Here is a 14,028-nt window from a genome sequence, read left to right as displayed (position 1 = left end):
TCAGGTGCATTCCAATTAAATCTCTAATAAGTCAAATCTCTAGCCATTTTTAAAAAGAGTCCTAAAATAGAAGCATCATCTTAGCAGTCTCTTCATATTTTTAGAAACAGTAAAAGGTAAGCTGTAGAGTGACTGTGATTCAAATAATGTTGTTGATAAACTGACCAAAGAGTTTGAGGGCTTTAGTAGTGATTTCTGTAGACTGATGGCCTATTGTATTTAAAATATCCTGATGCAGAGGAATTGTTGTTTAACAGGATTACAGAAACTACAGAGTTTAGTTCATGCCATTCAGAAACCATCAGCACTCGTCTGCTACTGACCTTGGAGTTTATTTCTACACCCAGAGCCCGCTGGGATGACTGCATACCAAGTGAATTCACAAGTTAAAAAAGCTTGCCTTTAACATTTCACTATTTGGTTACTTTTTCCCCTGATTTCTGGACACTACCACAGTTACACAACTCTTGTAAGCAGTGCAAATAGTTCCAAAACAGCACCCATCTTAAAGCATGCAGATTTCATGGGATCTTACTATTCCTAGAGCTTGAAAACCAGTAGGCTTGGTTTGCAGTGGGCTACGCCCAGCCCTCAAAATAGGGGATAAGTATGTTCATACAGTCGTGGTGTAGTCATAAAAAAAAACCAAACCAAAAAACTGCTCCGCATGTAGTCATCCCCCCAAGGACAGGATAAACCGAGTAAGAGAGCGTATGTGCATGCGTTTAAGTGAAGATCAGAAAGACAAAGTTTAATTTCAAGAAGTAACAGTTCCCTAAAATGAAGCACAGACTTCTGGTGGGGGCTGACTTGCAGTTGTACAGGGAAAGTCCTGAACTTGTATTGAATCTAAGGCACAAGTAAAGTGACAGGACTTAAAACACTGTTTAACTGTGCTCCAGAAATGGGTATGTAGGTATCTATTTATCAGGCTGGAAACCAAAAGTAACATATTTTTCCTTCAGGGGAATTCATAAGATAACTAGATAGCCCACACATTATCCATTTACCTTTTATCACAGGTGGGGGCGAGGCCACCACAGAGAGAAATCTCATAATAGATAAACGTGTGTGAGTCAATTAAGCCAAGCTATAACCACAGAGAAATTCTCACTGAAACTGAAATTGCCGAGTGGACAAGAAATTTGTGTTTCTCTCAACTATATGAGATGCATACAGCACTATTCCTCAACAAGAAGAGAAAAATAAAACAGAATAGACATTGTTTCCAAGAAAATAGATCACTGCAGTTGAGCTAGGCAATATTCACAATATTTCCACAGAAATGATAGAAGAGACTTATTTTTGCAGACAAGGTTCATGTTTGTATGAGTTACTTATTTTCTCATTGTTTACTAAGTAAATAGTATGAATCAGCATGTTGAAAGTCATATGGGTTTTCTGATAAGTAGCCTCAGTTTAGAGGCCTTGATATAAAAATCACAGATCCCACCAATTTCTACTTGCTGACACTGAGACTTCCTAGTGGTAGGCAAAATGGCTTTTCATTCTGTATTTCTTGTTTTCTTAGCTGGCCTGGCATTATTCTCCGAAGTTGCACCACCGGTAAGTGTCTCAGGATTGAGGTCCTTCACACTGATGTAGTCCCAGCTTTTTTTTCCCTTTTTTTTTTTTTTAATACTTTAATTACTGTAAGTAAAAAATAGAATATTCCTTTTTATTGCAATTATTCTGATTTTATGGTATGTATTGACTGTAGTCCTCTCCTACTGCTCTTCTTCTGGTCCTTCTTTCTCCTTCTCTAGTGATTAGTGAGAGGGCTTTATGGTTAGAGAAACAGCACTTGTCATTAGACTCAGCGACTATGTGAAAAACAATGTAAGAGAAAAAAGGAAAAAAAAATCATATTCACTACACAAAAGCCTTGGGCCTGTTGGAAAGTAACTAATAGCCCTTATGACACAATGAACAAGCTCCTGTCGTGGGGGATTTCATTTCCTGTTGTGAGATCCACGCTGGAGAAATGCCTTCTGTAGTCCTCTGCCTTACCGCTCTATTCACTGCAGCTCTATCCCATGCAAGCAGGAAGGGATCTCAACACTCATTGATGCGAGCAAAGAACAGAGCCAAAGCCAGGATCCCACTTCCAGAGGCCTCATTTATTCCAGCAAAGCAAGCTAGAGACACAGACGCTTCAGCCTGAAATTCTCCTAGAACAGACTCTCTCTCCCCCCCCCCTACTCATTCTTCCTCTCAAGCTCTGATCTTTGGGAAAATGAATACCTGACCAACCTTTGTGAGGAAGCAGACTTTCCTTGAGCTCCTTGAGGGTGTAAAAGCCAGGAAAATAGGTGGTGGCACTAGAGCCCCCATTGCCAATGCCTCAAAAGAAACACTAGTGAGGAGCCTGTGCATTCCAGAAAGGGAGCCTGAGGAGTCAGGGCATACAGGCGGTACAGATACACGCTGATACATTGGTCTGATATAGGGCAGGGTTCCTGGCTGATGGGAGAGCAGGTCGTCACAGACTGTAAGCGCGGATGTAAAAGAGGGTTCTTAGTTTTTAACATATACATCGTGATTCATTTTGCAATGATTAAATGGAGATCAATGATTGCTATTTTGAGATCATCCCTGATTAGCACCTTCCACAAAGCTCTATTTTCTCACTTTTCATATACAGAATTAGGTAATGGGAGGTCAAAGCCCTGATTCAACTCTACCTTTGAAGAGGTAAAACATCAGGGCATAACCACTGCTTTGTGATGAACATGCTGCGAGTGAAACTACAGCCATCCCATCTTTGAAGGAAGGTTTTCCTCTCCTATCCCTGCATAGCTGCCAGGGGCTGACAAATCTGATCCAACATGGTGCTAAGAAAGAGTCTGTATGTGATGCTTATCAAGTTTGCAGCAGAATTAACATAACTCTATGGCAACAAGACCTCAGAGGCTCTCAAATCCAAAAAGCTGTGCTCGAATTGCCACTCCAAAATGCAGAGGAAGAGTTGCCAGGTTTTTAAACATTCCTACTACATTTGATGACTTAATTATTTCCCGTTGAGGTCACAATTTAGTTACAACTTCATGCTGGAGATGATGTATAGCTAAGCCATGACAAGGAACGTGTTCTCACACACAGCCACAGTGCCTCCTCAGAGCACATGGCTCTCCTCCCGACAGCTCCTGACACCTTCCTCCTCGGCTCCACCATATCCAGCCCGCAGAAAGCTTCAGGCTACATTTCTGCAGTACACAGTGATCTTGTGGAGGAAAATGTGGTATATTCTGTAGATCTGAAGAGTAAGATTTCTTACAGCTTTATTATGCACCATCCCTTATCTTTCTTACAACGTAAAAATTCTCTCTTCCTACCTGAAGGACTCTGCTGACTCCAAGCGTCCTCTTTTTATAAAAATTCTGGATTCAGTCTGAGGAAGTCCAGCTCCAAATGTTCTGGTTAAGTTATATAAAGAAGCTGCAGATGGATCCTGAGAACTATTAAATTCAAAGTAAGTCATACCAAAATAATGAGTGAAAAAAGGGAAAGGCAATGGGAAGAGGCCAAATAGTTGAAAAAACAATTTCACATTCTCTAACATACGTTGTCTTTTTTGCTCAGAGGAAAGATAACATACTGTTGAATGACTTTGCTGCAGACTGTCTTTTAACTGTACTACAGTTTCCACTACCAAATAGTTTTATAATGCTTCATAATTACTGTGAGCACAAGGAAGTATTTTAAACTATCCTTTAATTCAATCATCGCTTCTCTTCAATTTCACTACAAAGGATTGTATTACTTTTTAGTACCCACCAATGAACTGCTGCATTGTTACCAGAAGAATCAGGCAGACTCTTTTAGCTTGTTTGAACTAAGGCTTTGGTTGAGAATCCTACCGTTATTGGCTATTTTCCTCTTTCTAAATGGATTTTCATTTCATACAACACCACAGCTTTAAAAAGAAAACACGGAACTGTTTTGAACATATACCACATGATAACTGATAGCCGCATTTGCTTCAAGAAAAAGGAATCAGCCAAAAGGAGAAAATTTGGGGATGAAGTTTTCTTACCTCCTCCCCCACAGAGAAGCAATTACATCTAATATAAGAAAAAGAATCTCCCAGATATTTAAATGCTGCCACGTCTTTTAAAAAAATTGTAGAATTTCAAATGTAGATTACTTTTTTTTTTAAATTGCCCTCAATTTTAGTATATATTAACACTTTAAAGACTCAAAAGCAGTTTTTACTTAAAGTACAATCTGAAATGAAATTGAAAAAATTCTTAGGGGATACACAGAATGAACATTCTTTCTCTGTTCAACAAGCAACATCCCACTTCCATGCTTTTCTCCCCGAGATATTTGCAAAGTCTCACCCTCTTTCCAGGTCTGTTAATAGCCTATTCAACCTAAAAAAGTGAGATAGGGCTCATAAGGGCTAAAGCTGGCATCGTGCAGGAATTTCAATAGTGGGATCCCAGACTCAGCTGCATTCATAGAAAGTCCGTGAGAAACTGTACATAGCGGCTCTTTGGTGTTGTAGAGCAGTGGGCTGGCAGAAGCAACAGTGCCCTCCGATGTGCCCTTGAAAATCATAGCTACAGTGAAGGCTACACATATTTGTACATGGGGGGGCAGGGGAAGAACAATCTATTCATGTTGTCCTACTTAAACTGCCTCCCACCCCTCAAGTGAGAAGATAGCTTCACACATTGGAACACACTGGAAATGTGTGTGATTTTCCATTAAGAGGGTGTTCAGTTTACTTATCGTCAAATCTGAGCTTAGAGGCTTTATACAAAGACACTCGGCTGAACAGCTGGATGTTGACTGAAGCCTTAAAAACATACTTAACGTTTGAAACAAAGACCAAAGTAACCTTAACATAAGGTATGCAAAAGTCATGATAATACTAAATCAACCTCTCCAGCCTTGTTAATTTGTAAATTGAATGTTAGCAAGAGATTCTGAAATAACTGATCTCAGTTAAAGATATGTTTTGTTTTAGCTGAGAAAGCTTATTAGAGAAATGAACAGTTATCTAACCATGATGAATCTATGACTGAAAAAAAAATAGACATTTGAGCAGATTAAAAAAATCTGATGACTACAGAGCATCTTGTAAGATGCAAATGGTGTTCTATGACTTCATAGTTATAAGCTATATTAAAGCACAAATCCTAAGTAATGCACTGGACAATGACATAAAAAACATCCAATTCTTTATTTTTCTCTGCATGCAATTTGAATAAAATGTTCAGAATAAGATTTGGCAGCTAGAACACAACACAGTGGTTTGTGACTACTAAAATCAGGCACTAGCAGCATTGTTATTTGCGGATAACCTACCTAATCAAAACCCTAGTATTATATAACTTATTTCACAGAAATAGGTTTCAACCAAGAGACATGTTTGAGAGACAGCATTCAATATTGATCCTGGAGCCCCAAACTGGTTGGTGTTCAAAGGTCTGGTTTCAAGCCAGTACTATGGCCTTGGATAGCACTGATAGCATCTTCAAATCAAACAAAACCATCTGTTTGTTGAGGATGGAAAACCAACTGATCAATACAGACAACAGGGAATTTCATAAGGCTACACTGTTGGCTGACCTACAGTCATTTCAAATAGCAGATCCCAAATTTCAGATAGCCAACTGTAAAAAATATTCATACTAATAAAACAACTCAATGTATTTAAGTAAGAAAACTACGGAAAAATCAAGAGAGTTGACCCTACCTACTTGCACAGTAAGTGCATCATAGAGCTTCAACATTGCTTACAGCAGTGGTGAAGTTTTCCCTCTGAGTGGGTTCATTTAATTAACTCCAAGACTCTGCCAAGAGTCTATGAACAATAATGCCAGCTTTTGGCTCACCCCCAAACCATGCAGAGTAGTGACATGGCAGGCAGCCATCTGCTGTGGCGATCGTGGAAGTAGCAAATGCCAAGATAAGCTCTGAAGCATCCACAATACAGATGGACGTAAGCCATTCCAGATCAATAGAAGTATTCATCATATTACTTAAGCTACACAACATCACTCAAGTTCAATTGCTAAGAACTGCCTTTTTGTTGGGCTTTTAACCAAAATATAAAAGTGCATTCTTCTGCCACCACACAGACAAACCAATGACAACGGAGAGTTCCATGAGCTCACAACTAAAGAACAATTTGTAACAGGGATATACAAGATTGACACAGCCTCTTACTGGAAGAGACTGGGCTTGAATCCCTTCCATCACCATGCTGATGTGAGTATTCATTTTCTCCTGTACTTTAGTTGCAAAGAATAAAGATACTTTATATGTCTAGGTTTCAATTACTAATTGCACGTGTTGAACTTTCTTTTCACTTTAAAATGTTTGCTTTAACACTTTAAATCCACAGCCTCAAAGCTTTGTAACAACATACCCATGAGAGAATCTAGTTACTAGCTTCCCCGTAACTCTCACTAAGCTCTTAGGTGCATTACTTAGGAAGAGGTTTTCTGTCCTTCTACCTCTACTTAAGCCTGTGATTCTTTCTCTATTTCTAGACACCTGAGGGAGAACAGGTGGAGTACTCCGTTAAGTCTCCTGGGAAAAGGATTTTTCTGCCTTTTGGATCCCGTATTTGTACAGCTGCAGACAAATTTTAATATTTAGATTTTTAAAGATAATGGAAGTATGAACTGTGTTCTGAATGCTTGGATCCTCAGTTTACAGCAGAAAAAAGTGTAACAGGCCTTTTTAGTTTGCATGGGACAGATAAACTGGTTAGATGAAGGTGGTCCAAACCTGGTACCAACTGAGGCCAGCTCCAGGATTTGGGACTCCCTGGGGGCTGTCCCCTTCCCCTCCACAGCATCAGCCCTTTCACATGACCTTTCAGTAGCAGCAGCAGTCTTGTATTAGTTGTTTGCCGGACTGTGACAGATCAGTGAGCACCACCAGCTGTACGGTTTGCAACTGCTGCTCAGACAGCCCTTCCTCATCTCCTTGGAAAAAAGGTGGCAAACACCTGGGTTAAATGTTGTTTCTGCCTCCCTGAAATGGACGAGAAATGACATTCTTATTCTAGACAACAATGAAGGTCAATGCTGGATAGTCTTGCCTTCTGTGATAACTGAAATAAAAGAGGTAAGATGAAAGATTTACAGTATGCAAGTAAATTGATTATACATCAAAATAACGTTTAAGTCTATATTCCAGACTAGAAATGAATTTAATCCAGAGTACAAGAGCCTCCTTTCTTAAAAATAAGCCTCCGTAGGGATCATGTTTTGCTGAGTTCACTGGCTGTCTCATATGCATCTTTTTTATTAATGTTGAAAGGAGCACAAGCTATGCATCACAGAATGTTATTAAACTGTGCCTATTTTAAAAGTTGACACCCATCATCTCACAACACAAAATAATCTACTGCGCAGAGGGAGAAATCAAAGGACGGGACATGAGCTGATGGGGGAGATGTTAAAAGGTCTGTTGTAAATGATTCATACATAAGGTCATTATTGCGTTGTGGCCAAAGGACTAATGCACTCCTCCTCCATCTACTAGATATGTAAGTAGGAGTAAAGAAACTCATTACTTCATATTTTGGCCTGATGATAGTTACTGTAGCACTATGTTTAATTCTGTTCCTCAAAGTTCAGGACTTCGTAAGAGCAACAGAAATATTCAAATACTTGAAAGAATGCCTTTTTTTTTTTTTTTAAGACAATCAATGGGGTTCAATGTCTATCTTCAATACGGATTTATTGGATAATAATTGGATACATAATTTGGATAATAAATATATTTGATAAAATTTTAAATAATGTAAGTGACATGTATGCTTTTAACAAAGGATATTTAGCCAGTGGAAAAACTGTGTGCGACAGGCAGTCGCTGATCACACTGATCAAATCACCAGAAGAGCAGATATTTCCCAAGTTTTGTGGGAGGTTAGATAAAATGATCACAACGGTTCCTTCTAGGCTCATATCTAGAGATCCCTCCTCATTTGTCTTGTATTGTTTTTTCTTTTTTCAGGTGGTGTTCACAGCTAATGATGCTGGTTATCGACATTACTCCATTGCTGTTTTCCTCAGTCCCTTTTCTTACTCAACTAAAGCAGTAGCTAGTGAGCCAGCGGAATAGAAGCTGACATTAAGCATGAAAATTTAGATGTGCAAATTAAAATTTCCATAAATGATAAGAACTTAGTTTCTGACTGCATCAATAGCTTTAGATTTCACAGGAAATCACTAACAGTAACAGTCAAGTTGTTTACTCACTTTGTTAACTTTAGGAAAAACGTGTATTGACTTTGTTTTCAAATACTCTTCTGAATTAAAGTATTCTGTATTTCTGTATTCTGTAAGTATATTGCTCTTCTGAATAAAAGTTTAGGGTTTGAAAAAACACGTTAAGCTTAGAAAAAATGCATTGAAACTCCGTTACTGGTATTCTGGGAATAAACCAAAGTCTTCCATGAAGTTAATAAACCACATTCCTTCTTGCAAAGGAAATGGACCAAACACATCTGAAAGGTGTCTCATGAAAAGTAAGCACACAGGAAATGCAATCCACCACCTACCATCATCTATACTTTATTACTGAAGCCCACAATAGATGAAGTCACATGGGACTACTACCCAGGACCCCACATAATCATCAGATAAAAATCAGAATTGGGAGGTGAGTTTAAGATATAGGAGCAAAAGCAGCTTTAAAGTGACAGCAAGGTAGAACAGCATTTAAGGATGGCAAGGATGCTACACATACTTAAAATGCCTTCTTTCCTGCTTTCCAATCTTTTATAACTGGTGACACTTTCAAGGAGAGTCCGCATCCAGTGTTGCAGAAAAGTTTATCCGTGTGTTTTCATAAAATTCTGCAAATACCTTTGCCCCAGTTGAAGTACTCCCAAAAATTACTCACATACCTCTAACCATCAGACACTTTTGTAATAGCTGTAAGATACAAAGAAAAATAAGAAGGATAAGCGACGATTCCTGAGAAAACCAGCTCCCTATTTAATGCCGGGAGAAATACGGATGAATCCTTCTACTTCCCATTCTTGTAATCCATGTATAAGGAAGATTAATCCTAAACAGAAATAAGCGCAGAGAAGAGCCATTAGGAGATTCAACAGAATAGCAACCTTATCTTGGAAAAATACACAAAAACGTTGAGTCATTTAGCCTAATAAAACCAAAAGCTGAAAGCATATAAACACCAATAAAGGGAAAACGATTTGTTAGCCTAAGGCTTGATCCCATCATAGCCTAACCTGATGTATTTGCCGGCCAGGTTTCCCTTCCTTTTATTGTTACTTCGAGGAACTGAGCACTACAAAAATGAGCACTTTGTCTACAAACAAAACACAAAGAAGATACGTTCTCCACAGAACCTCAGAATAAACAAACCAACACAATCTTTAGAACATTATATTTCATAAAAGACAATGATAAAAAAGTACAAACATTTTCATGAACAACAAAAAACCAAAACTATGATAGTACACAGGAAATTCCCAGCATTTGTTTCAGTGCATTTTTCATTAAGCCTATCTTACATACCTCTACAAATAAAATAATCTTAAGTACACTTCTTCTTGCTGATACGCAATGGATCCTTTTAATATTTTTAAATAACTGGCTCATTAGTAACCCACCACAACAGAGTCATTAGTAAACATAATGATAGAAAAATAGACTGGCAAGATCCAAGAAAAAGGACATTTTGCACTTGCTTTTCAATATACTGTCTATTGCAAAACGGATTTTATATTTTATATTTTCCTACTTAAATTTGAAATACAGCAAATGGGCTTAAGAGTATCTTAGCACATCAGCCAGATTCCACTGTTAATATTTCTGTAATGTTTTTACTTGTTAATTTGCAAGACCTTCAGAATCTTGTAAAATACTCCCTCTTTCTTCTCCTTCCATGTTCACTCCTTGAAGAGAAGACATCCTTAATTTGCCTTGTCAGCAATGCAAGAGCCAATGTGATTGGCTTCGCTCTACATTTTACAAGAATCATGAAAATATCAAAAGGAATGTGAACAACTCTTAGTTCTGCATCGCATTTATTTTGTTTGAAGGCACTGTCTATGTTAAAATTCACTACAGAATAGCACTGAGTTCAAGCAGGTAGTATACAAACACTATTTTTTATGTAATTTAAGATGGCAACTTTTAAAACTTCCCAACAAAGTGATAAAAGGTATTTGGAGAAGAGTGTTGGTTAACGATTCATAATTTAACATCCATCACTTTGGGGCACCAAAATGTAAACTTTTTAAGAACTCAGCTATACATCATAATCCATTCATATACTGGTTTAAATCACATTTTTCTAAGACCATACATGATTAAGCACTTAGAGCTGTAAAGTTATATTAGTTCAGCCACAGCATATGTGTAATATAGTATGTATATATGTATGTATATATACATATATATGCATCAGAATTTTTAAAAATTGCACATTAATTTCACAGAATGCCTAACAAATGGGCACAAAAGCATGCTTCAGAAAACAGTACAGACCTACAGTACCAAAGAATGTTTCATAATCATAGGTGTTAAATTGTAGGTGAACTTGTACTGAAAACCAGAAATGACTTCAAAATTACATCAGGGATTTAAAAATTTATTCAACAGTTCTTAAAGAATTGTATTAGTCTGTTATGAAATAAGACTAATTTTATTTTGAAGATATAATGGTTCATACAGTGTATTAATTATCTCCCCTTTATCCATATGCTTCAGAATATTGTATACACTCAGTTATAGAAAAATATATCAGGAGGTGATCAAACCACTTAAGCATGCTTTTGAAGGATGTTTTGTTCACTTTATGCTTACTTTTTGTTATTTTAATTGCATTACATCATTCCTAAAGCATATCAGATTAACTGGTAGATTTTAAGGTAATTCCAATATGGTTTAAAATATCCCTTACAATTGTTCTCAACTACTTAAATTAAATCATTACATTTCTACTAAATATTTGGGATGCCTACAACTAAGCTCCTAACTTTACTGAAGAATGGCTAAGGGCAAAATTTGCTGCTGGGGTGTCAAAGAAATAAAAGGTGTTTATGGCAAACAAACTCAAATATACAAAGCACCACACCAGCTGCGGCAGCAATTCAGGAAACCAACACATAGTAATGAGTTAAAGTTAGTATTCTTTGTCAACACTCTTACAGAACACTCTATGGATAAACAATCCTTATTATATACTGCTTTCCATTCTTCATGGGAGCAGAAGTCAGTCTTTGGTTCCTAAAGAGTTGAGTAACTGTGACAAACAAAACAGTTTAGTAGGTCTTGGTCAATATCTTTGCATTAACATAGAAAATAAATGATCCAGTCCTTTTCCTTAGTATTAACAAGGGATGTAAAAAAATTATTAGGAAAAGATAATAATGCTTAGCAGTGGGACACTTTTAGGTAGCGTAACATTACAAGCAAACAGAAAAGAAGAAGATGTGTTTTCATTATAAGCCAAGGAAAGGGGATAGTTACTCATACATATAACACCACAAAAATAGAGAAACAGACAGGACCAATCTTTAGTGGGACTGCGCAACCTCAATCTCATTGAAAGTCATCGACTTGAGGATACTTAGTGCATCATAGAAGCACTCAGCACTCTATCAGAATAGGCCCTTAAGTAGCTATATTGATAATATATTATGGGTGGAATTTTAAAAAGCACTTGGGATTGGCCTGCTTTCAGTTCCGCTTATGCCATCATCATCGGAACAGTTTGACCAACACCGTGGTTCTGAAAATCCCACACTGCAAGCATTAGAACTATTAGAACTAGGTTTTATTATTTTCTTAAAAATCTAGCTTTAATATTCTTCCAATGAAGACACATTTTTGGCTCTTCTGATTTTGGAGGAATAAAAGTGCTGTTTACTAGGATTTAAATAAAAAAGAACAATACCAAAATACTGTACGCACCCAGACACATTGTTTTAGGCATTAAAATCCCTGACATTGACACTAGTGGCACACTTGGAAACAGTTAGAGTTCCTGTAGATCATAATACGCAACAACCGCAAGATTTTCCATAATACACATGCAATATGCATATAAATAGGATTTAGATGGCAGGCAGGGTATCATACAATTTTGCTGGCAATAAATAAAATTAAAAGCTTTCTTTCTAGCAAGTTCATATATGAAATCGATTTTGCTATGTAGATACGCAGGAGGCCTAGAGCTCAAAACTAGTATAACAGTTTACAGTCATAGCTGGCCAACGATTAATATTTCCTTCATTTTGCATAAGGTATAACCTTTTTTTAAGCATACTTACATTTTACACTTGTTCTTTCATGCTAATAAAAACATTCCTATAGAATTCAAACAAGAACACACTCAAATACATACTGAAGCATAAAATATTGAGCAATTTAAAAGCAATGTACACACATTAATTTACATCACATATTTACAAAACACGTTTTAAAAAGAAACAAAAGCATTCATTTAAATATGAGGGGGAGGCGGTTTAGTATAAAAAAAATCCTGGAAGAAGAGGCCTCTGTCCCTACTTCCAGAGAAGCTACAAGTCTGTTTTCTGCAGTTTATTTAGTTGAGTGGTTAAGATAGAGAATATGAAGAATGAAGGCTTGAACAGTAGTCTCATGCTGTAAACATCTGAGTGGTAGCTGCTGGCTTTTCTTTCAGAACAAAATGCGTGGTACATACAATCACTTTACTTCTCATCCCAAATATGCATCATCAAATGGTCAAAAGTCTCTAATTCTAAGCCGCTGTTTGTTGGTTTGGTTTTGTTTTGTTTTACAGTGTCTATTAGTAGCTTCCAGTGTTAAAAGTTTATTCTGGTAGGGTAGTTTGTCATTCCACTTCCATCAATAGTCTCTAACAGGAGCAAGTTCTGGTATGAGATTAACAGTTATATTTTTATACAATCTACTGACAAGTATTTTAGGAGTATATATTAAATTGTTCAACCCATCAATATACTGACGCTCTCTGGAATACCTCAGAAGTTTATATCTGCAGAGGGAGTTGAAAGAAGAAAACATGAGAAAGATTTGCAAGAAACAATTCAACTGATGTTAGACATGATACTGTAACAGTCATTTCATTTTGAAATACACTTTAAATTCTAAAACTACCTCTCAGCCTTTGAAATTACCAAATTACCTACCTAAGCTTTAAAATCAAGCCACTTTCTGTTCTTTAATACACTTAGATTTTATGTTCACATAGACAAGTTAACATTAAGACTAAATAACAAAGAAGGTATTTAATGTGTATATTTTTTATGGTCCCAAACTAAACTGATTTTTAAAGAACATTCAATTTCTTCATGTTCTTTTGCCATAAAACTCAACTACGGAGCTCAGAAGATTTAGGAACCTTCACTGTTCATCATTATACATTTCAATGTCTGAATTGTTTTTCATTTCATTCTTGAGACTCCTGCATTTGCAAACATCTAAATTTGAGGCGATTAAAAAAAGTTCCCCTCCCCCAGATTACTGATATATACATTTTAGTTTCATATCATGTATTTACTCATGTCTACTGTATATGTCCATTTAAAAATTATGAATAAAACAGAAAATAAAGATGTTCCCAGAAAAAGAGACACCCATAGATAACAGAACTGAGCAGTATTTTTAATTATCTGAAAACATATACCATAAACCCTTTATTTTGTGTTTCACATTCTAATTTTTAGGTGTAGCTCATCTGCTGCATTCTGGTTGCTATCCCAATGTAGGGCAGCCAGAACCTACTGGCCAGTTAAAGTGTTTTGCATCTTTGTAGCAAAAGAAAGGAACCCCGAAAGAAAAAGTTCACGTCAATGTAAGCAGGAAATGAGACCGGTATCTCAGAAAAGAATGAAATACGATGGAAGAAACCAATCCTTGAGGAGTTTTAAAGTCTGTTTTCACACAGGAGTCATTTCCCCTAGCTGTGCTGCTTCCTTTTGCAGCATATCCAAACTAACCAACTAACGGAGCCCTGCCAGTACTAATGCCCAAACTATTAAGGAATAATGACATTCTGCATCCAAGATTATGACGATAA

General features: G+C 36.9%; 1 protein-coding gene and 1 pseudogene across 2 annotated transcripts in view; one reads left to right on the top strand and one right to left on the bottom strand.

Moving 5' to 3' along the window:
- The first annotated feature begins 1,482 nt into the window (after window positions 1–1,482).
- On the top strand, window positions 1,483–8,314 carry LOC143157392 (transthyretin-like; annotated as a pseudogene). The gene is made up of 4 exons (XR_012994777.1): window positions 1,483–1,566; window positions 3,342–3,472; window positions 6,093–6,222; window positions 7,984–8,314. The product of XR_012994777.1 is annotated as a transthyretin-like (transcript).
- Window positions 8,315–9,367: 1,053 nt separating this feature from the next.
- The window catches only part of B4GALT6 (beta-1,4-galactosyltransferase 6), a 36,913-nt gene continuing 32,252 nt past the window's right edge, over window positions 9,368–14,028 (bottom strand). Inside the window, exon 9 of the mRNA XM_076329791.1 lies at window positions 9,368–12,984. Coding sequence (XP_076185906.1) covers window positions 12,837–12,984 — 148 coding nt within the window. The 3' untranslated portion in view covers window positions 9,368–12,836. The remainder of the gene's footprint in view (window positions 12,985–14,028) is intronic.

This window comes from Aptenodytes patagonicus, chromosome 2, assembly GCF_965638725.1.
Source record: "Aptenodytes patagonicus chromosome 2, bAptPat1.pri.cur, whole genome shotgun sequence".
Classification (NCBI taxonomy): Eukaryota; Metazoa; Chordata; class Aves; order Sphenisciformes; family Spheniscidae; genus Aptenodytes; species Aptenodytes patagonicus.
Note: the sequence above shows the minus strand (reverse complement) of the source record. Positions and strands in the feature narration are given on the sequence as shown.